Source organism: Astyanax mexicanus, chromosome 8 (genome assembly GCF_023375975.1).
Source record: "Astyanax mexicanus isolate ESR-SI-001 chromosome 8, AstMex3_surface, whole genome shotgun sequence".
NCBI classification, from domain to species: Eukaryota; Metazoa; Chordata; class Actinopteri; order Characiformes; family Acestrorhamphidae; genus Astyanax; species Astyanax mexicanus.
In genome coordinates, this window is record NC_064415.1 from 18,283,568 (window position 1) to 18,307,580 (window position 24,013).

Here is a 24,013-nt window from a genome sequence, read left to right on the forward strand (position 1 = left end):
TATTACTAAAGCCAGAAAAGTAGACACTCTGCACTGTCATCAGTTTTATACACTTTAGTTCTTACACTTAAGTGTGATGCCTAAAAAGAAGTCACTTTTTCAATAGAGCACTTGTACTTGTAGTCAAATCTAGTTCTCTAGTACACAGCAAAATCTCTGCTAAAAAAAATGGTTTGCTGTAGACAGACGGAAACATGCATGCATGTTTTCTTGGCATTTTTAGCAAAGTATTTACTTTTAATTTTAAAATTAAGTGAATGTCCCAGATACGTAGTTAGTTACTATTTTTAATTTGCGTTTTAGCCGATTAGCTCCATTCACTCCTATTCAAAGAAGGCTCACTCGCGGGCTCCCTCTAGCGGTTACAGTCGTTTTCTGATAAAAACGGGGGTAATAGTAAGTGGGCAGGCTCGCTATAAACCGGCTGTGGCACGGCTCCGTGGCACATGTGATGTAAGAGGGAGTCGAAACCAAACGGGAAGGGGGAGCTCAGCACGGCTAATATAATAATATTTGGGCTAATATTTACAAATTATATGCTTATATGGGCTTATTCTTGAGTTGTTTTAATTCGGAAAATAATGAAACATATATAGGCCGCATAAAACGTCTCGTGGTATCTTTAATAAATGTGACAAAAGTGGATTTTTTCACGATTTAGCTTGGTCCACCTCTCTTTCTGCCTGTGCTCATTGGTTTATCCCGTGTTTGACTTCGCCGTGCGAGTCCATTGTATGTTATGTAGTTAGCTGCGATGCTGTTTATAACTATAATATGCTGGGAATACAGGAGAGTCACCCTGCTTTCCTTGGGGATAATGCGTCCATAATGAACCTGCAGAGCGAAGGGTGAAGCTACAAACCCCTGTGGAGATGAAGAGGAGGTCTGCCTGAATGCGGTGGGGTGGTTCACACACTATTCATCAGAGCACTAAAAGGCATCCTGTCTAGCTTACAGATAGGGCTCGTGTGCATCAGCTCTGTGGTGGGATGAAAGCTAGGTAAGAAAGTCACCCAGCTAGATTAATCAATCTGTGATGGCTTAAAGCCAACGTGGAGCTCAGTCATGAAGTCATGAAGATGTGAACGCAGCTAGTCTGGTTTGATACTTGGTAGGATCTTGGATCTGGGCCGGTTTGACTGGTCTGATAGCTAGCTATCAGGGTTGGTTAACTTGGGACCTTGTACTGTGAGTGGCTGTTATGAAGCTTAGTGTCTTTAATCTACTGTTATTAGTGTCTGTTCTTTACTAGACATTTAGTTAGGTTAGTTTAGCTAGATTTGGTTCTGTTGGCATCTAGGTAGAGATGCAAGTCACACTATAGCTAGTATATATAAGCTATAGCATGTCCTATGAGTCCTATGTGGTGACACCTTGATTAGTTAACTAAATAAAGGCTTATTAGCTCTTAGACTCTATAGACATCTCCATCTATCTTACAATAGGAAGGTGCTGCTGCTGAAGCTGCACCTGTATGAAGCTCCATTGAAAGATCGCAGGCATGCTCAGACAGGCAGGCAACCAATAGGCTGTCCCAACCAAGCTTTATGATAAAGTCATTCATTCAGTCACTCAGCCCAGTACTAGTGCAGCAGCAGAGTAGAGCAAAGAGCAAAGAGCTCTGCCAAGCTGTAACTGGATCATGGATTTAAACGACAGCACTTCCCTGGCCGAACTGATGGACCGATACCAGTCCACTGAAACCGGATTCGGCGTGCCAAAGGATGGCTGGAGGATCTGCCTGGCTCACGAGTTCAAGGAGAAAAGAAAACCATTCCAGGCAAAAGATGTGTCAGTCTCCAACATCATGAAACACGTTGCTCTAGGGGTTCGGTAAGCAGCACAGAGCACACAGAGCTTTTATTTCCATGTATGGTTGGAATTCTTGGAAACAATAAACAAAAGCATGACAGATGTTCGTGGCACTGCACTGTCTGTCTGTCTGCAACAGACCTGGCTTTTTTCCTGAAAAGGTTGGTGGTGGAAAAAACATTAAAACAAAATCAATAGATAAAAGACCAACAAATAAAAATTACATTTTTACAGTACAGTATAATACTAGCCCTGACACGTTAACCACTTTCTTTGGGATGATATTTTGTCCCAGAAATAATCACGATAAATGGTATTCTTATAATGTTTTACCTATTTTAACTATGGCATGTTGTTGCCCTCAGACAACAAAAGGTTTTTCCCTTATTATTACACTGTCCTTTTATTATTCTATTATTATTTTTATTATACATATACACGGTTGCCTCATGAATCACTAAATCAGTGATTATTACCAAAGATCTCCAAAAATATTCTCAAATATTTTTTCTCAACAAACATAAAAAACCTGCCATAGAAGGCTAAGACCATCTAAAGACCATCATTATAGTAGCACATTACAAAAAGAATAATGAGTTCCTAACTAATAATGTTTTAGGAGATCGTATCATTTAATTCTTTACCTGCCGCAGTCCGCTCTGCATGTAAGACAAGGTGCTGTTATTGATGTATTAATTAATCATTGTGTGACTGATTAAAATATTGGTGAACTTCATTAAAATGCTATCAAACATGCCAGGAAACAAAATGGACAATATCACAGTCAACAAAAAAGATTGAGGTAATCGAGGAGAACGTAATCATTATGACAAGACTATCATACACTGTATTGTTTTAAATTAATTTAAGACAGAAGACTTTGTACATTAAATGATTGGCTGGCACATTGAGTTGGAGTAATTTCAGCCAGTCCACACCTAAAATCCTCACGGCTCAGCTCTGGCCCTAGGGACCAAACTTTGGGCAGCCTCACTCGACAACAATCTCTTATTTTTCCCCTCTGTTGTTCAGGTGTGTCACCACAGAGATACGGGTAACTGCAGGTAAAACAAAACAAAAAAACATGATGAAGATTGTCAGACACTCATTTCTGGTCCTTGTGCACCTCTGAAGTTGTGCTTCAGTTTATTTAGGTTACTCAGTGCAGTTCTATTTCTCTGGAATTTTTGCTTAGTTTCTGGAGTTTTTGCTCAGTATAATATGCCAGGAAACACTGCCAAAGTTGTTCAAAGTATCTTTTTGTTTATTTTCGGCAGGCAGGGGCTGATATTTGAAGTTTGCTATGTGTGTGTGTGCTTATTAAGGAACATGATGGAATCAAGTGTCGAATTCAGTCCGGGCCATGTTCAGTTAGATGTTTCAGAAACATAATCCAGAAACATCTAATAAGTCTGGCTGGTATAAACATAGATTGTGTATTAAGAAGCACTCCAAGTTTCCAGGGTGTGGTGGATGATCCCCTATCAATAAGATGCTCAAAATACTCCCTAAAACGATTCCTAATCACAAGCTCAGGTTAGTCTCTTTTACATTTAGAGAGTGCTACCTAAGATTTCAGAGCAAAATATAAGCATTATTGATACATTTATAAATCAAATGCAAAATTTGGACAAAAGGTGACTGATTAAGGGTTAATCAGCCGCTCATTTAAGGGTTTTACAAATAGATCTTTCCTGCATTTGTTGGAGTAACTGTCTCTACTGTCCTCAAAAGCATTTCTGCTAAATTTTCAAGCATTGCTGTGCGGATTTCTTTGAGGTCAAACTCTTGAATGATCACCTCCCACCTCACCCTCAACTCTGCAACTCATCCCAAAGGTATTAGATTGAATGCCATCATTCCAGAAAACATAATGAATAAAGCTGCACCCATTAATATCACAGGTATACAAACGCAAACATATTCAAGTAAAAGTAGTACCAGATAAACATGAACCTATTTTCACCATGACTAAGTAGGCTTGAAGGGTATAGTGGGTTCTTGTTGCTGAACACAGTCAAATATAAATGCCAATGCACCGAAATCAAGTACAAATCTTGCATAACATAACCTCATAGCCTGCATTTAATAACCTTGAATTCTGCACTCAGAATTTGGTATTTGTGTGTAACCTACGTGACGTAAATGTTCAGATGATTGGACTTATTGTTCAAAGTACAGTTTCATAAAGTCTCTGAACAAAGGACCACACAACTGCACATTCCTCTGCTCTGAACGGAACAGGTGTTTATTTGATCAATTTGGGTTTGTAGGATGTAGCCAGTGACAAGCTGTAAATGTTTAGCATCTGTTTATAATCTGCAAATTATTATCTGCATGTGAATTATATTATATAACTTATAGTATTCCTTTTCTCTGTCCAAGCGTAACAAAATTTGGTTTTGATATATATATATATATATTTTTTTATAAAAACTGCTCAGTCGTATTTCAAGAGGAATTTCTGAGCCTGGCTACTGCAACATACGCACTAAATAGATTTATGACATAAGGCCCTTTTTTTAAAGTCCTGTGACTGTGACTGTCAGAGTTCTTCCTTGTGAATCACCTAAATAAATGGATATGACCTTAACCCACTAAAGACCAGAGCAGAGCACATGTCTGTCACTTCAATTGTATGAAAGTCTAATTTCATGTCATTTGATTGCAAAATGTGAGAGCTGTTTTCCAGAATCTAGAAAATACAAACTAAATTTAATTTAACGTACATCATATCATAAGAAACATGTTTTGTTTCTTACAAAAAGGCGTTTCTTTCAGGGCTGATGTTCTTGAAGACTAATCTATACAAAATTACCTTAAGAACATATTTGCTTTTCCCACACTACAACCCTAAGCCTATTTTCATATGTGCTATAGGTTCTGTGCACACGTGTAGGTGTGGGTGGGGCCCTAAAGCTGTCAAAGTTAATAACTGATCCACCATTATGTTGGATAATACTATTGGTGTTTGTTAATGATTTAGCTGTCCTAACCCAGTAGATTCACAGTTGAAATGAAAACTGTCTGGTGTAACTCATAACGAGGAATCTGCATTTGAACTTCAGTTTTTAAATATTGAATATATTTTGGACAGACCCTCTCTGCTTGTACAGATTACTGAACTGTTGACCTAGTTTGCATGAAGGCTTTAATACGACCCCAAACAAATAACTGCTTATATTAGTCACTGATAAATAACTGCTGTATGTACACTAAAATAATATTTTAATATTAAAAAGTATCATTTTAAACCATTTTCATTTCCAACTAAGTGCACAGTAAAATCCATTGGATAAGCACTGGACTTGAATAATGAACTCTTTGAATTGCTGGGAAAGGGAGTGGGGATCACTGATCTGTTTAAAAAGGGATAACCCTGACAGACCTAGACAATTCCCAGCTTTATCCCAGCAGTCCCATTATGCAGTCTGTTCTTCCTGTTTGTCAAAGGCCTCTCTTTCCAACAGCTCTTGTGCTGAGTGCTAAAGTCCGGCAAACAGCTGTGTGTGCATTTAAAAGATATACAAACAGAGGAAGACATTTACAGTGAGAAGCGGTTCTGCGTGCTTAAGATATTAAGGCTGTGATACATTTTATTATCATTAGATATTAGATATTTAGATATTTTATTATATTAGATATAAAAAAAACAGCCTCACTCCACATATTATTATAAGGTTGTGATTATTGCTGATGAACTAGATGAAGCACAAGATATTTTGGATAAAAATCACTGTACTAAGTATGACGGAGTATTTGAATAGGAGATTTTAAATATCTACGGGGGGGGGGGGGAGTGGGGGGTGTTTTTTAAGTATTGTAAAATAAAATTTTTAGCACATTGCCCAGCCCTACAATAAAGAATCAGGATAAAGATTCTGGAACAGAATCTTGACCTGGTTACACCTGTACTAGTAGGGGTTTTTAATGTTGCATTTTGAAGGGACGGATGCATTATACTGCTACAACACATTGTTTGACCTTATCCAGATATAATCCTGATACTGTGTAAACGGCTTCTTAGATTTGAATGTTGCACATTATGCTGTATACTGGAGATATGCGGAAGGTGATATTTAAATTGTTATAAATGTTTGTTTTGAAAAGGAGAAAATTAATTAAAGTCATGATTGGATGAAAACATGGTAGACAGTAGATCCAAACAATACCTTTTAAACAAAATTTAAACTAAAACATTTGATTGATTTAAAAGAAAATGCTATTGCCCTCAGTCTGCTATATTCAGAGAACTTAATTCGCAGTGAGCAAGTTTTTGGAAGTGTTTCCACAAAGCACCCAATAATATTGTTTGTTGTGTGCAGGTATTTAAAATGGTGGTACAAGAAAACACAAGTGGAAAAGAAAGCGCCCTTCATCGACATGTTTCGGGCCGTGCCTTTAAGGCAGATTTATGGTAAGCCTTGTGCAGATGTACAAAAAAAATAAAGAAAAGCATCTTAGCATATTACAATCATCTGCTCAATCAGAAACAAGCTACTATTTTTTACCATGTGTTTTGTAGGTGCCCCTCTTGGTGGTATTGGAGGAGGAACAATCACACGAGGATGGAAGGGGGAATTTTGTCGTTGGCAGCTCAACCCAGGAATGTACCACTACAAAACAGTCATTGCTGACCAGGTAAGACTCTTTTACAGAGATATTTAAACAACAGTCAAATAATCAAGTTAGACCAGTCAGATAGTAAGTTCATCACCAATTATTATCGACATATATCTGGACTGTTACCATATTGTATAGATTACCACCCATCAACCCCACTTGATCCATCTAAATACTGCCTTAAGGAATGTCTAATTAGCCTAATGAGGGAAAACCTGACAGGAAGTAAATCTTTAGGAAGAGGGCTGTTGACCACTGAGCTAGACTAATCAATCTCATACTCAGTAAACTAATGCACAGCCACGGCCTGATATTTAAAGTGTTGCGACCGAAAGGTTGCCAGCTAGATCCTTGCATCTAACTGGACATTATACGCTACTGTGTAGCTGAATAAATATGATAAAGAGCTGCCCATATCAGTCCGTTTTTAATCATACATTTTTCCTAGTAACATATATCTTCCTTCTGAATAGCATTGCAATCTGACACTTCCTTCTGGGTGCAGCTATTTCTTTGAGAATGAGTGTATATTCAGGAAGGAATAACACATTATTTAAACCACCAGTAAACAAATTAGCCACAAGTATATGGTCTACCCAGCTGAATTATTGATGTTATGAATACTGCAGTAACTCTCACTGGAGGCTTGTGTATATTGTTTCTTAATACTGAGGAGCAGCTGCTGGTTCACAAATAAACATTCTTAATGTCAGTTTGTGTAAATATAATGATAAAATCTAGATACATATTTTTAGATTAGTTTAAAGAAAAGATTAGTTTGGAATTCCATCAGATTTTTTTCATTTGTTCCCATTCAATTCCTGCTGAAACATGCTCTTTCTCTCTCTCATTCTTTCTCCTTAGTTTACAGTGTGTCTGCGTAAGGGGGGTCAGACAGTTTACCAGCAGGTGTTGTCCACTGAGCGTCCTCACACACTGCAGGGCTGGAACTGGGGATTCTGTGGCGAATATGCATTCTATCACGCACTGTACCCTCGGGCCTGGACCGTCTACCAGCTGCCTGGCCAGAATGTCACGCTAACCTGCAGGCAGGTGTCACCTGTCATTCCTCATGACTACAAGGTGACTGGGCCTTTATTGTGCTCTTGAGTTTTCAAAAGTTTGGTTAATGTTGTTATGCTTCAGGTTTATTAGGTTGAAGGACAATAATGCAAACAATACTCTAATCAAAAATTACATTTGCACAAAATGTCCATGTGGTTAGTTGGGGTGTGTTGAAATATTGATATATCAAGTTATCGTGATGTGTTTTGCAATACGATATCTCTAAAGCACAGTATTGATTTAAGTTAGTAATTTACATGCAATAATTGGTGCCTACATTGGTTAATTTTGTGGTGTATTTCAACCCTGACTGCTAGAGAGCAGTGTTGTACTCTGTCTTCAGGTCCTACTGTTTGGACTGCATTAAAAGTAAACTTTTCTTTTCTCAGATTTTATCAATATGATGCTGTTTTTAATGCTTAAAATATTTTTTTGGTTTTATCCTCTTCCCATTAACAAGGCATATTACATACTAAGGCATGCTGTTCAGTAACTATAGGCAAAACTCATCTGCAAAATTATTTGGTTGGACTTTCTTTACACTGCTTTTTTTAGAGGCGGTTTATATAACTTTTAACTGTTGTCTAACTTCCATTACTTGTTGACAGCAATAACCTTGTTTCAAAGTGCACACTAACAAATCAGACTTCAGACATTAAACATTGGACATGTCTGGGGCTAAGTTGGCCCTTTAAGGAAAGAAACAGTCTAATAGTTAATGACTTTTTCAAGAATACTGCTGTTTTGTAGTAATACTGGCCCCTTACTATGTCTAAACTCTCACTTTTACTTACAGGACTCCAGTCTTCCTGTAGCTGTGTTTGTGTGGGATATAGAGAACAAGAATGACTATGCACTGGACGTCTCCATCATGTTCACCATGGTTAACGGTTCAGGCCAAAAGGACGATAAGAGCGGGGGTCACTGGAACGAACCATTCCACTTGGAAAAGGAGAGCGAGACTGTCTCTGGGGTTTTGCTCCACCACTGTACAACTGTGAACCCGTACACCCTGTGTATGGCAGCAAGAAAACAGGTAACACACCTTCATTAGTGAGACAAGTCAGGGGAAAACAATAATGCATGCTCTGCCGTAAAATTACTGTCCCACCTTGAGAGTGAGAGAGATGTGCAAAAAGCGTTGCCTCTGGTAACAGACTGTGCACACTTAATGGGTCATGTGGAGAAATAAAAAGTGGACAGACTGAAAGGGTATGTGACAACAACCTGTACAGATGCACTCCATGACAAAATGAATAAAGTATGTTGACACACCTTGTAATTAGTTACTGGCTGTTTTAGCCTCACCCATAGTTAAAAATAAATGTGCATGCAGTCTTTCTAGTAAAACATTGACAGTGTAATGTGTCACAGTGAAGAGGGTGAAGAGACCAAGGTTGGGCGATATGGCTCTAAAATAATATCCTGATGTTTTAGGATATTTTTGTGATATCAATAAAAAAAATTAAAAAATTGCGAAAATATTCAACTGCAACAAAATGTTAATGTGTACTGTGACAGTTTAATCATTCAGTAAAAATATAAAGACATGTAAACATTTGTATATTTTGCAACAGTAGCTTACCAAGAGTTTGATTATTAAAATATTAAAGTATAATTAAATATAGTATGTATTATATGCGAGATCACCAGTTTTTGACACAATAAAAAACTCCATATTATGATAATAGCAATATTCTTAAAAGCAGTCTATTTTGCATTTGTTTTGCTATTTCCTCCTATACCAACTGTATGCAAATAAAAAAATGAAATGTTTTTCCTGAGTTATTATTTTACTTTTTTTTTTTTTAAGCTAACCCATCCTTATATAGACTTTTTAACAGCTTAAATAAAACAGTGGATCTATTAAAACTAATAAAAATAAATAAAATTTAGTTAAAATAATTGGATTTTAAAGTAATGCAGCCAGTGTCTGCCAATTGTAGTAGTGTGGCCAGCGTTGCTTTGTCCTTTTCCGGCATGCAATATATATATATCAGCATCAGTTTGCAATATGAGCAAAACCCAATATAGTTCTAATAATATTATACATTTCTATTTTTTGTTTCTACTAAATGTATAAAACTGTTAAATTAATACTAAATTAAAGGTGTTTTTATTTTCATTTCGTCATATTATTTTAGGTCTGTATTGCTCACCCCTAAATTAGTGCATGAATATAAACGTAAATGATTATACAAAAAAATACCCATTAACCTTTATACAAATACAGCTTTCAAGACAGAATACCGCTATTATAATAATGTTAGAGAAATGTCCTGGTTTAGTTTTGTAACTGCTGTTACTTTACAACAAGACAGTGCCTTTATGAACAATGCAAGATCCATAAAGAAATATAAAAATTTATAAGAAAGATGTGTGAAATTATAAATAACTGTTATCTGGCCAAATCTCATTTCCATTAAAATTCTTTGGGATGCAATGTGTGCTGTAAGCTGGGCCTTATCTCCCAAAATCAATGCCTGACCTCACTACTGCTGTCTGAGTGTCTGAATAGTAGGAAATTCCTAAGTTCCAGAATAGGGTTGTAAAGGGACACAAAAGGTACGGTTAAGTTACCTGGTTTGAACCTCATGGTTCTATAAATTGTTCCAGTTACAGAAAAAAAAACAAATATAACTTATTCATTTTTATTCTGATTTTATACATAGGTGTTTCAGATGTTCATGCCGGGATTCTGTATTTACTTTATACCATTCTTTTTATGAAATGGTAAAATGTGAACCATTATTTATCTGTGTGTATGCAGTAGGGGTGTGCCATATCGTATCGTACGCAATAATATCGCCTAAAATTTTGAATATCGTGAACGATATTATACACTGAAATATCACCCACCCCTAATTATCACATTAGGGTGCTACTTATTGTGCTGTTTTTGGCAAAAGAAAAAATCACACTGTTCCCATTTCCTATTATATATCTACTAGAGACTATATCTATATATACTATAGAGATTATATCTGTCCAATATATGGAGATATTTGGGGTGCATTACTGGTATCATGACATTCTGGATTATTGATTTCTGTTACAAAAAAAGTGATATTATTTTAGAGCCATATCGCCCACCCTCAGTATGCAGATCCATTCAGCTCTGATCTTCAGTATGAACACATCAGTGTAGTGATGGGATGTTTGCTGATGTAAGCTATAGAGCATGAAACTCTCTCTAGTGTTTAAGATCACCTCAATACTGTAGATCTGTTAAGAAGTTGAACTGAGGTCACTTGTTGCCGACAAATGTGGATATTTTGTATATGATTTTAGTAGCAAGGAGTAGCCTAGTAGCCACTTACACAGGCACACACTTTAAGCACGGTCATATAAACTGCAAAATCTTGACACATTGTTTAAAGCGTATTTCTCAATGTTCTTGTTGCGCTCGTGGCCGTACACACCAACAACAATAGCTCCAAGAGTCATGAACCAGTTTCTGGGTGGAACTTGTGGTTGTGCATGTTGTATTTATGTTAAACATAAGATGTTTAACAAACAAATATGGATGCCATGTCCAGTGGGCTACACATGCTATATGTCCATATGTTTTTGGAGACCGCTTCTAATGTATGCAGTTAGCTAAAACAAGGTGCACCCATTGCTGACAGATGCACAAGTAAACACACAGCTTGACTAGTGCCTGCAGAGAGGTACTGTCCATAGGACTGGAGCAGATAAGATAGATTAACCTATTAACCTATAGATATTAACCTATTGGCATCTTCCCTTATGCCAGGAATGGGCTAGAGGTTTATAAATCCCCATGCACAAGTAGAAGTTCCCTGAAAAGTGCAGACTGTTATTTTTTTTATACCCTTTGATTTAAAGAATGAGCAGGTGTCCCAATACATTTGTCTATACAGTAATACTGTGGTCACATAAGGAACATTTTCTAAAGCTCAATTATTTTGCACATAGTTTTTCTTTGGTATATGTCATTATACACGTAATGTCTATACTTTAATTAATGCAAAATACTAGCTTAAATATTTAGTCTAGTTCCTAGTTCTTTCTGCATCCCTCAATAATTGAAATGTAAAATAAATCAATAATTGTACAGAAATCAAGAAAATGTTTTTTTTTTTTTTTTACAGCATTCGTAATAAAAATCATCTACATCGCAAATACACTGACATGGGACAGCAGTATGTAAATTAATTATGAATTGTAACCTAATGGGATGGCTTGGGTGTTCCCACGTCTGTGTAGATTGTGAGGTGTTATCTTGTGAGTGAAAATGAACAGTGGCCAGCATGCTCATGGCAAGGCCACGGGAATTATGGAAGTTCTGGAACTTCGTGTTAGATGGATGGGACATTCCATTGCTGAAGCTGTGTGGGCATTTAATATTCTTCAATCCACGGTGTCACTCACATGTGTACCAGGAATATGTCATAGAAGGCATTACCACAGTGCAAAAATGCTTTGAACATCTGGTTCCTATCAGTTATTGTAAACATTTTTAGCTCCGCAAGTTTATATAGCATTACACATTTTACATTATTTCACTGTAAATGACATGGCTTTAAACAGTTACATGTTAATTGTTCTGTTAATTTTGTAATGTACAAAATAATAACACTTTGCATGCTCTGTGCATTAATGCTGTATGTGTGTGTGTGTATGTTGAAGAGTAACTGTTTATTTTACCTTGAGTGTATCGGCAAATATCTTTCAATTATGATTACTTATCTTAGTATCTATAATTACATAATCATTGTGTGAAACCTTGTATTCTATATGCATAGCCAATACTCACATTGTATTTGATTATTTTTATTACTCACAGTGTATTTTACACGCATTTATATAGAAGATTAACTAATAATCACAGTATATTCTTTACATATATAGTAAAACACTGTTTGATCAGGCATGTGACTAACACCGACCTTATTATGACAAATTAACCCACATGATACATAAGGCGTTTACTAACACATAGGACCTATTATATGGCGGACTAACCATGCGCTACTAACACATTAACATATAATATATGGAATCCATTGTGTGACGTGTGTAGCTTATGCTTGAAGCATTTCGTTCACTGCATGTTTCTGACTAACGGCCATCAATCATCAGCTAGGGCACTCTGTACGAACTGAATTGATACAAAGGAGGCTTCGAGACGAACAGTGCGGCCTTTCTCTCTGTGCGTGCAAAGTTCTTCACCTACCAAAGCGGGAGGACACGCGCACATAGGGAGGGCGGCACTGTCTAATTACTGAAACAATATCACACTGTCTGACTGGACCCAGTCAATTCCTGAAACAATACCACACTGTCCGGCTGGATACAGTCAAGGCCAAACACTAGTGGTCCGGTCAGACCTGTGAAACTTGAGTACTAACACGTGAAATTACGCACGCTAACATGAGATGATTTTAGCAACGCCTCATCAGCCGGTTTCACGTCATTTGGGGTATAAACATGGAGTCAGATTAGAGGGGGGTCAGAACTTATACTGAGACAGCTAATAATTGGTTTTGTATGTTCTCCTGGATCCAGTACTTTGTAATAAATACTTGGTTTGCTTTCAACTTCACTCCACCTGTCTGACTCTCTCTATCAAACGAACACGCAGGGGAGTTGTACCCCGGACGAGAGGTGGGTGTTGACCCACCTTTCATTTTCATTTCTACAACAATGTGGTGTGTGTGTGTGTGTGTGTTTGTTTATTAGTCTGACAGAGAGATCAGCCATCAGACTGCCTTTAGTCCAGAAGGCACCTGCAGTGCTCTATGGAGTGACCTCATTAATGATGGGCGATTGGACTCGCCAGCGGGTTCCAGCCCCCCCACACAGAAAGGAGAAAGGGTGGCAGCAGCACTTGCTGTGGGTTGCCCTGTGCCTGCTCATGGACACAATAGTATAGAGTTCAGTCTGGCCTGGGACATGCCAAAAATGACTTTTGGCTCAAGAGAGAAGGAACACATCAGGTAAACGGTTTAGAGGACTAGACTATTTTATATAATCAAATAATGATTCATATTTTTTCCTAAATGAGAAACAGAGTGCCAGTATTTTTTTCCTCCTTCTTCTTTTTAGGCGGTACACCCGTTACTATGGCACCAATGGGGATGCAGGCCCAACACTTTCTCACTATGCACTCACACACTACAAAGACTGGGAGAAAAGCATTGAGGAATGGCAGAGACCCGTTTTGGAAGACAGGTAAAAATGTCTTGCACTTTAAACGTACAGAAATCAAGCATAACAATAACATGTATTGTTTTTGCACCCGCTTTTTATTTTTCCATCTCTGCTAAACATAAGGGAACACTATGTTGTTTTAGAATTACAGACTGCAGTCCTGTATCTGCTTCTTTGCATACTTTATTAGCCTCCTTTTACCCTGTTCTTCAATAGTCAAGATCCCATGTAGCAACTATTATTTTTGTTGTAGATCATTTTCAGCACTGCCGTGACTCTGCTATGGAACAATTCCAATTTGTGCATCTTAACTGATCTGTAATGTCAACAAGTCTGTCCCTGCATTGGTGTTGTGCCAGATTCTGACTCCCTGCCAGAACGCAGCTCCCTTAAGCGATGTTCTGTTGATTGTTGTGCAGAAAAACTTAATATCATTAATTATTCATAAACTGAAACAACAGGAATCAGGACAGTAATATGTTGTACCTAGACTGCTGCATGGTGTGCATGCAAGCGAAGGGTAGTCGGATACTGTCAGGAAGTTAGAATTTGGCACAAATCTGGTCCTGGCTGATGATGACAGCAGTCAGTTTATTCATACAGGCAAAAACACACAGTTTCCGACCAGACCTTTCATATTCATTTCACATGAACACAGTATATATCTTAAAATATCAGATTTAAATAATTTCTGTCCTGTAAATGTTAAATGTAGTCATAGAAGTCTGCTAACTTAAAGTACATATACAGTGCACATCTCTATTCCTGAAATTTGCTCTGTTCTGTTTGTGTGTCTGTGCTTTAGTTCTCTTCCTTCCTGGTACAAATCAGCTATATTTAACGAACTGTACTTTGTCGCGGATGGTGGGACTGTGTGGGTGGAGATTCCTGAAGACTGTGATATCAGTGGGGGGCTTCGCTCAGAGGAAGGAGGTCTTCCAGCCCAGCCTCCTATCGTGAAGGAGTATGGCCGCTTTGCTTATTTAGAGGGTGAGCTAATGTTTTTTGTAGGTACAGGTTTTTTTTTTTTTAATCTCCTTAAAATAATTTTTTTTCGTATCAAGAATGCCAGCAATGAGTAGCTTTTTGTGTTTCATAAACCACACACACTTAGTTTGACACAGAAATGTGTGCAACAAGTAGGCATCAACAGTGACTTAATGTTTCAGTTTTCAATGTGCTGCGTTTTACTTGCTATTGCCTTGTAGCTTATTGGGGATATTCCAATCGTGCAATAGATAGTTCATGCAATAGAAAAGGATGGTTTTAGAAAAGGCAATTGAAAAAAGCAATACTGAATCAGGTCTGAGTAGTTCTACCTGTTTATAGTTAAACTAATTATTATCATCTTTTTCTTGTACATATTATATACATGCTTGTTTTGCTACTGTGAATATAATATTGATGTATTTTGTTGGAAATAGAGGCTAGCTACAGTGCTAGTCCTTTCTTTTCTAATAAAAACACATTACTGTGTTAAGATGCCTTTCCTCTGTTCCCAGGTCAGGAGTACAGAATGTATAACACATACGATGTACACTTCTATGCCTCTTTTGCACTCATCATGCTCTGGCCCAAACTGGCTTTGAGTCTGCAGTATGACTTAGGTAAGTGTCTGGTATACTATCTAAGTTTGTAAAAATAAAATAGGATATTAGCCATATACATACAGTTTACACATGTATTTGTGTTCAATTTATCAGTTCTGGGCCTATCCTAGTATTATTAGAAAAGTAGATTTGAGTCATCATTTAGTACACTGTTTGGCTAATCAATACTTTATTTTGTTAAAATATGTTTGCTAGTGATTTAAATTCACAAGCCCAAGAAGACCTTCGGGACCAACATTTGATCTTCAAAGTAGTTTGAAAGATATCTATAATTACTGCCCTCTTAGTTATCCTTAATTTTCTCTTTGTCTACTAATCTAATATAATGAAATTGTTATCGTTACAGGCTTAAATATCCTGGTAAATAGTTTTAAATAAATTGCTCAGGTACTGTGTAAAACAAAAAAATTGTTTTTACCAGTAAAACATAAAACAGAATAGTTTAATAGTGCCACAATGACTAATACATCACAGAAGGTCTGCTTTTTAATCTGATTACACTTATCTTTTTAACCAAAAGCTGTTCCAAACATCCCGGGCCATGCTGTGACAGTGCCTTTTAAAGTTGAGGCTAAAAAAAAAAAAAAAAACAACATTCCCTGGACTATGTAATTTTACCATACAAATTTAGGTCATCCTACAAGATAAACCAAATTATGTTTACGTATAATTTAAATCTATTACACAGAACACACTTCTATATATTCTAATTAATATTTTAAAATACTGCACAAATAAAATAATCATGAAAGTGCTTATTTGTGCTTAAAACATGAATTGTGACATTTTCTTAATTTCCCAAAGATTTGTGTTTTAACAGACATTTTTAATAGAAGATATCTTGTAGCCTAACGTTTTTTTCCATTTCATTTGTAGCTGGTAGTGTGGTACAGCAAGACCCCACGCCAAGAACGAACCTAATGACTGGCCAATGCACAGCAGTCAAGACCCGGAATGTAGTACCTCATGACATTGGAGATCCAGGTCAGTAAAAACTACAGTATACACTTGACCTTCTAGATTTACTAGAATCTTCCCACAATCTTTACATTAGGTGGTGTTATCCGCACATTTGATGATATGTGTGATGCATTGTCTATGCAAGATGTATGCTGTACACACAAAATGTGCCAAGACTCAAAATGACAGTTTTGTAGAAAGGCTCTTGCATATAAAGCCTTGACTGCCTTTAAATGTATAATGTTTGTACTTTATACCACATTCCTGTTTGTAATTTTTTTTTTGTAATTTTTCAGATGATGAGCCCTGGCTGCGGGTCAATGCTTACCTGATTCATGACACAGCTGACTGGAAAGACCTGAATTTGAAGTTTGTTCTACAGGTTTACCGAGACTACCACCTAACTCAAGATTCACAGTATCTGCAAGATATGTGGCCCATCTGCCAGGTAAGCTTTATGGTGAAATGCCATAAAGAGGTTTGTTTGAACTGAACAGTATATAATGACGAAGTTGTTTAATTATCAATTAGTTATCAGTATTATAATCCACAATTATCTGGTATTCTTAGGCAGTTATGGAGACTGAAATGAAGTTTGATAAGGACGGAGATGGACTGATTGAGAACTCTGGCTATGCTGACCAGACTTACGATGGATGGCCTGTGACAGGACCCAGGTTAGATATATGCGTAAATATATATTTGATACAGCACTGTAGATGAGTGTACTGATTTGAACCATGTAAATTTATTATTTTTTAAATTTTATTTATTTAGTTAACAGGGACAATGCTCATTAATCAACAGGAAACAACTGTAAATAAGCCAGAGTTACCTGTAAAGGCTAATTTTCATCTGTAGTCCCTGGCCAGCTCTTACTATGGCAACCTAAAATAAAAGCAATAAATTACGTACAAATAATACAAAAACAAATATCCATCATACACAATTTGTGACTAACTATTTCACTGCTATGTGTCTGCTAGTGCCTACTGCGGGGGCCTGTGGATAGCATCAGTGTGTGTAATGTGCAAAATGGCACAGATTCTGAAGAATGATTCTGTGTATGAACGCTACCACAGTATCTTGGAGCGGGGAAGTGCAGCCTTTGATAAGCTACTATGGAACGGTGAGTAGAGGTTCAATTATGTCCAACAGGTTAAAATAAACAGTTAATTGTGTCCAACATTCATAATGTCAACAATACAATATTTCTACATTTCAAGTTGTTTAGTGTTGCTTTCTCTCCATTTCTACACAGCAAGTGTGTTGAATTGTCTTGATCAGATCCACACATGTTCACATTAAGCACAGTAAACAGTATTTGTGTTAATTTACCCTTTCTTTCATGAGGAACTGGATGTGTGGACTGTCTATTAGAAATACCCCTTTGCTCTTTTTCTCTTGGTTACATTTGGTTTTCTGTATGAAAGATGCTGTACAAATAAACTTGCATTGCATAAATATTGTAGCATGGTTAGTAACTAGTAAAATCAAGTTAAACACACAGTATACTGTATAATTCTGCCTGGTACCTGGACAATGTGGTGGGCCATAAGTTGGCTGACTGATCTACAGATTTCTTAATGGTCATATTAGTGTTCAATATTATATATATTTGAGAATGGAATAGTTATTGGCTGATCAGGTACATCAGGACAAGTTAAACATGTATAGTTTTTTTTTCTCAAACCTTGACTATCTATCTAAGCTAGCTAATTCTAAAGTTAAGCTAACTGACTGTCACAGGCTGTAATTTATTAAGCTCACAGTGTGTTTCATCTGTGTGTTTTGATTCAGAGCGAGACTTTTTAACCAGCTATCAAAAACAACCTCATCACAGTTCTTTTAGAAAAATCGCTGTTTATCCATATATGTTTTAACATCAGCGCTGCAACCCGCTGCAGAAACCCCTTAAAAATCCTCCCCAGCTCCGCAAAACCAGCAAGCTGATCGGCTGTTCTCCTGAAAGGCGCAACTTTACCTTTGAACTGGTTCTGTGATTTGCGTTAAGAGATTTTCCATTCACACAGTGGCAACTGGCCTGTCTCCTGATTAATAATACAGCTGAGCTGAGTGAAACAATTCGGGGCTACTGGAAAATTATTCGGTGCTAAAGCCCCAGAAGCCAGGCCAGGCGATGCCCCTGGTGTTCACAGAATGCTGTATAGGCCACTTGAGGCTGTTTCTTCTGCCAGCAAAGTACTTGAAGTTCCTTTATTACACCAGTTACAAAACTCCTGATTTGAGACACTCCCACCTAACTGCAATAATAACGTCCCACCAGTACACAATTAACATTGTTGACCATTTAGATTACATAATGTTTTTATATGTGTCTACTGATTATCCAGATTTCGCCATGAATATAGACAAGTTTAGCAGTAGTCTACATCACAAACCAATGTTGCTACAGTACGACTACATGAATATGTGATGTGTTATGGGCCTAGGACATAACAATGTGATTTTTTTTGTGTTTTTGCTAGAATATAGCAGAGATATCTGGTACAATGTACTGGCACTATAAAAGAATCAGTAAATTAATGGGCTGGATCTATGATTCTTTCTCAGAGGTTTAAATTGTGCATATAAGAAAGCAACAAAAATATTATTGTTCATTGTCAGATTACTCAAGCCTACTATTCACTGAAATACTTCCCTTGTGTAATGCTGTCTCTTGTTCTCAGGTAAGTACTATAACTACGATAGCAGTGGGCAAAGCCTGTCAAACAGCGTCATGTCTGACCAGTGTGCAGGTCACTGGTTCCTGAGAGCATCTGGACTGGGAAACGATGAGTTCCAGGTTAGTTCTGGTAGTCTTTATACTATTTCTCTTCTTCATTGCAGCTCTACAATAGAATTATCAAACAGATTTGCTTAGGGTAACACCCCTTGTAAATATCAGGGGAGATTAACATGTCCACCGGAGGATGTGGCTGAGTATACAGGTCATAGTATAGGTTGTAGTATTCTTATGTCTCGGCTGGAGCAATGTGTTGGTATACGGGGCACTGCTTTGGAATGGTTTGGATCTTATTTGGCTTGGGGATCTTGTATGCTCGTCAGCACCTCTCACATGTGGGGTTCCGCAGGGTTCCATTCTTGGACCAGTTTTATTTTCTTTGTATATGCTTCCCTTGGGGTCCATTCTGAGGAAATATGGCATCTCCTTTCACATGTATGCTGATGATACCCAAATTTATCTGCCTCTAACAGGAAGAGATACAAGCTCCTTAAAATTGTTGCTAGATTGTCTCGAGGACATCAAAGCTTGGATGGCCCTGAACTTTCTACATTTTAATGAAAGTAAGACTGAAGTGCTGATCTTTGGACCAAGCAGTGTCACTGAGCCCCCCTATAAAGACTTGTGCTCTCTAGACACCTACGTAAGACCTTATGCTAAAAATATTGGCGTAATAATGGACTGTGATTTTAAGTTAGATAGGCAGATAAACTCTGTTGTTAAATCCAGTTTCTTTCAGTCAAGCCATTCTTGTGCTTTAATGATTTTGAGAGGGTTATACATGCCTTTATCTCATCTAGACTTGATTATTGTAACGGGCTCTATGCAGGTGCTGGTCAGGCCTTAATCTCACGGCTACAGTTGGTTCAAAATGCTGCTGCCCGTCTTTTAACTAGAACATGTAAACGAGAACACATTTCACCTATCTTGGCTTCCCTTCGTTGGTTGCCAGTCCGATTTAGGATTTGATTTCAAGATTTTGCTTCTTGTTTATAAGTCAGTAAATGGTTCAGCTCCAGCTTATCTCTCTGAGCTCTTGCAGCCATATGTTCCATCAAGATCACTCAGATCTGCTGATCAGCTCCTTCTGGTGGTCCCTAAATCTAGGCTAAAGCATACTGGAGTCTTAGCCCCTAAATTATGGAATGAGTTGCCACTGTCTGTTAGGTGAGCCCCTTCACTGTCGGTTTTTAAATCCCGTCTAAAATCTCATTTTTATTCGATGGCTTTTAATTGTAGGTGAATTGTAATTTATTGTTGATAGTTGAGGGTTTTAATTTGCTCTATTTTATCTTGTCATATTATACTTTGCCTATTTCTCTGTACAGCACTTTGGTAAACATCTGTTGTTTGAAATGTGCTTTAGAAATAAAATTGACATTGACATTAAAAAAAATGTATATAATTGTATTTGGAATATTTCACCTGCTGTGTCCATTCGGGTAACTTAGACCTGAGAGACTTGTGCAGTTCTACTGACTGAGAACTAGGGATACACTGATGTAGGAATTCTAGGCTGTTCCGATATACGCATTTATACCTTACAAGAGACAAGACGTCCAGGTGTAACTTTAAAACAAATAAAAATAACCAAAAAAAAAATCAATTAAGAAATGGAAAAAATCTGGTAGTTTGGTCAGTGTTGACAATTGTAGAAGCATGGCCAATGTTGCTTGGTCCTTTTCAGGCATACACTAAACATGTCAGCCAATATGAAATTTTGGGCCAATTGGCCGATGCTGTTGTTTCTAAAAAAACAAACAAACAAACAAAAAATAAATAAAAAAAAAGTACTTATTGGCAGATACTGATATAGGTCCAATATTGTGCCTCCATCCCGTGCATTGCTTTTTTATAGTAATATATAGTAGTATATAGGTGTTGTATTGGAATACATGCATAAAGGCAAGATGTATTAGTTGCCCCAATATCATGTTTAAGCCTAATTGGTCAAATGTGTTCTTACTACTGCATTCTGATATCTTTCCTCAGGCTTTTCCTAAGGAGAAGATCCGCAGTGCTCTTAAGTCTGTGTTTGATCTGAACGTGATGAGCTTTGGTAAGGGGCAGTTGGGAGCTGTAAATGGAATGAGGCCAGAAGGTGTGCCTGATCACTCTAGTGTTCAATCAGATGAAGTCTGGGTTGGTGTAGTCTATGGATTGGCAGCTACTATGATTCATGAGGTGAGTACAGTTTGATTAGGGCAAATGTTAATCCACATATGACTATCTATTAGTATTTCACAATGAGCATGAATGCACATCCCTGGATAATATTTTTTTGCAGCAGTTTTCCTACAGTTAAACAGCTCATGTGCTGCCGTACTTGAATAAAATAGTCTGTTTACACATAAAGCAGTTCAGATAAGTAAAAAATGTTCTTGACTAAATAATTAAATAACTTTTAATGTTTTTCATATATTTAAAATGTTCTGTCTTTCAGGGCATGCTGGAGGAGGGCCTGCACACTGCTGAAGGCTGTTACCGGACAGTGTGGGAACGGGCCGGAATGGCTTTTCAGACTCCTGAGGCTTACTGTGAAAAAGGAATCTATCGCTCTCTGGCCTACATGAGACCTCTTAGCATCTGGGCCATGCAGCTGGCCCTGGACAATCGGCCAAAACTGGCCAAAGACACAGACGCACCTCAAACATCCTTGGCGACAGAATCAGACAATGAACTTATTAAAAAGAACTGCCATTAGTTTTTAATTTGTGTTTTTCTTCCCAAACACTTCCTACCTTTTACACAAATTGAAATATAAATCACAACTGATGTTTACTCTGAACATGCATGCGTCTACCAATGTAGCACTTTTGTGTGTGGTTTTGTGAAGGTGGGTGCTTCTATTTGCAATACCAGAAACACTGGAAGACAAAAAAAATAATCAATACGCAGAGTGTTCTCCTGAGACAGTAGGTAAACTGAGCAAGGATTTGGTAATGCACTGAAACTACAGTAAGTGCATGCAGGTTTTTTTAGCTATATTGTAAGACTTTTTGAATGAGATTTAATGGTTAGTGACCTTAAAATAACTTTATTCTGTTTTTTTTTTATTTTCCTGTGTAACATAGAACCTATCCAAGGCTTTGACAATTCAGTACTGTATATGTATCATAAATATATAGATTTAAATAAATGAATTGTACAACTGAAATGACTAAGAATGGCATGATTGTGAATGCTTCCTATACCCAGTGTCCTGTTGCTGTAAATCCATTAGGTGGCATAATCTCACTACAGTTCTTGCTGTTTTTCTAATTAACATTCCTGAATTTAGTTTATTTGAGTGACAAATTTCCTGATGATGGGTGATATGGCCTAAAAATAATATCACCATATTTCAGGTTATATTTGCAATAATCATTCTTATATTCTTAAAGAAATATAAAAAAAAACATGGAAAAATATTTGATTATTTTAAGTTTTAAACATTCAGCAGATACAAAAAATCGGTAAACTTTTTGTCTATTTTATAAACTGTAACTAACCTAAGTAAGTCTGATTGTGTATAAAATAATATTAATGCAACAAAATAATGCTACAAAAATTAAAACGTATCAAAAACAACCTACCAAGATAATACATGCAAACATTTTTGTGCATCAATATAAACAAACAATTATACAAAAAAACTACTTTAAAAATACATTAAAGTTTAACAGTAAAGAATAGACTGCTTTCACTAGCAGAATATTGCTGTTTTCATAAAATTAATTTTAATAATATTGCTGGTACAGTATACTGTGTATAACACACAACTTCCCTCATTCATATACTTGCCCATTTCTTTTTTCTGTTATTAAAAGAATAATTAACACTAGAAAAGAGATGATGTGTTAAGTGTCTGTAGGTATGCCCTAAGGATTAAAGTCTAAATTCTGCATAAAAATTTAAATGTGACCAAACCGTAACCATAAAATAAAGGTGCTATTATTAATCAGAATGCACCAATGTTGGAATTGGAACCAACGCCAATGCTGAATTTAGAAACCAGAGTTCTACCAGAATTGGCATTAAACAATTACAGGATTACAAATGCAACAAATTTAATGAAATGCATGTGTTCGGTAGAGCAACCCAGTTTTCCACACATTCTGTTGCTTTTGTGTTAAATGAACATGTTGTACAGTGTCAGTTTCAAGCATGTGCATTATATTTAAATCTGATACCTATCTGTGTGTCCCTAGAATCCCATATGATTTCAAACTCAACTTGTGTAATTTACAGAACAGAAGGCTTAGTCTGAGCAATGTATAGTTTAACTGTGACACTTTATCTTTGTGGAATAACAGAAAAAAGGCAATCCGTCCCTGGGTGGGCTCGAACCACCAACCTTTCGGTTAACAGCCGAACGCGCTAACCGATTGCGCCAAAGCTGGGGAACAATAGTCTGCTTTGCCGTGGGAAGAAGAAAAAATGGAGGGAAGAAGGGGGAAGAAGGGAAAAGGAAAGAAAGCGAGAAAAAGAAAAGTTAACCATCGAGCAAAAACTGAAAAATGAAATGGTTCTGCCTCTTTTAAAGAACTGCAGTGTTTATTTCGTTGAATATGTTTCTTTTTATATTATTATTGTCATTTTCTGAGCTAAAGGGAAGATCGGGGCAGATACAAAGGTCGCGAGTTCAAATCCCGGTGTGCTATCAAAGAACAGCAGCTTAGATTTTAAATGTACCTAAAATCTACTGAAATTTAGAGGCATTTAAACACGTTTTTCTATACACTAATCTTAATTTACTGTTAATCTCTAAATTATGTGAAAAAAAATACATTTTATGTACTATAAAAGGCTTATCACAAATTGTTACATAGTATAATATGTATACCACAGTGTTCTATATATTATAACAGGTTTACCAAAATATTTTACATAGTATAAAATGTATACCACAATATTGTAGATACCAGAATATTTTATATACTATTAAAGGTATACCACAATATTTTATACAGTATTAAAGTTATATCACAATATTTTATATAGTATAACAGGTTTACCACTATATTTTATATAGTATAAC

The 24,013-nt window shown here is 36.8% G+C and overlaps 1 protein-coding gene across 1 annotated transcript; it reads left to right on the forward strand.

Moving 5' to 3' along the window:
- The first annotated feature begins 494 nt into the window (after nt 1-494).
- Nucleotides 495-22,150, forward strand: gba2 (glucosidase, beta (bile acid) 2). Its single transcript, XM_007233784.4, has 16 exons — nt 495-1,833; nt 6,138-6,229; nt 6,338-6,453; nt 7,300-7,518; nt 8,297-8,536; nt 13,207-13,463; nt 13,573-13,698; nt 14,483-14,667; nt 15,180-15,284; nt 16,164-16,271; nt 16,544-16,695; nt 16,818-16,924; nt 17,234-17,376; nt 18,938-19,053; nt 20,986-21,177; nt 21,437-22,150. Exons 1-16 carry the CDS (start codon nt 1,643-1,645, stop codon nt 21,695-21,697), a joined length of 2,610 nt encoding a protein of 869 aa, XP_007233846.1. The 5' UTR covers nt 495-1,642; the 3' UTR covers nt 21,698-22,150.
- The last annotated feature ends 1,863 nt before the right edge of the window (nt 22,151-24,013 follow it).

Excerpts from the sequence above, each read along its gene's own strand:
- gba2 (XM_007233784.4), top strand. The coding sequence starts at position 1,643 with ATGGATTTAAACGACAGCACTTCCCTGGCCGAACTGATGGACCGATAC. Across the intron at positions 1,834-6,137 it reads CACGTTGCTCTAGGGGTTCG|GTATTTAAAATGGTGGTACA; the intron begins GTAAGCAGCACA and ends TGTTGTGTGCAG. Across the intron at positions 13,699-14,482 it reads AGACCCGTTTTGGAAGACAG|TTCTCTTCCTTCCTGGTACA; the intron begins GTAAAAATGTCT and ends TCTGTGCTTTAG.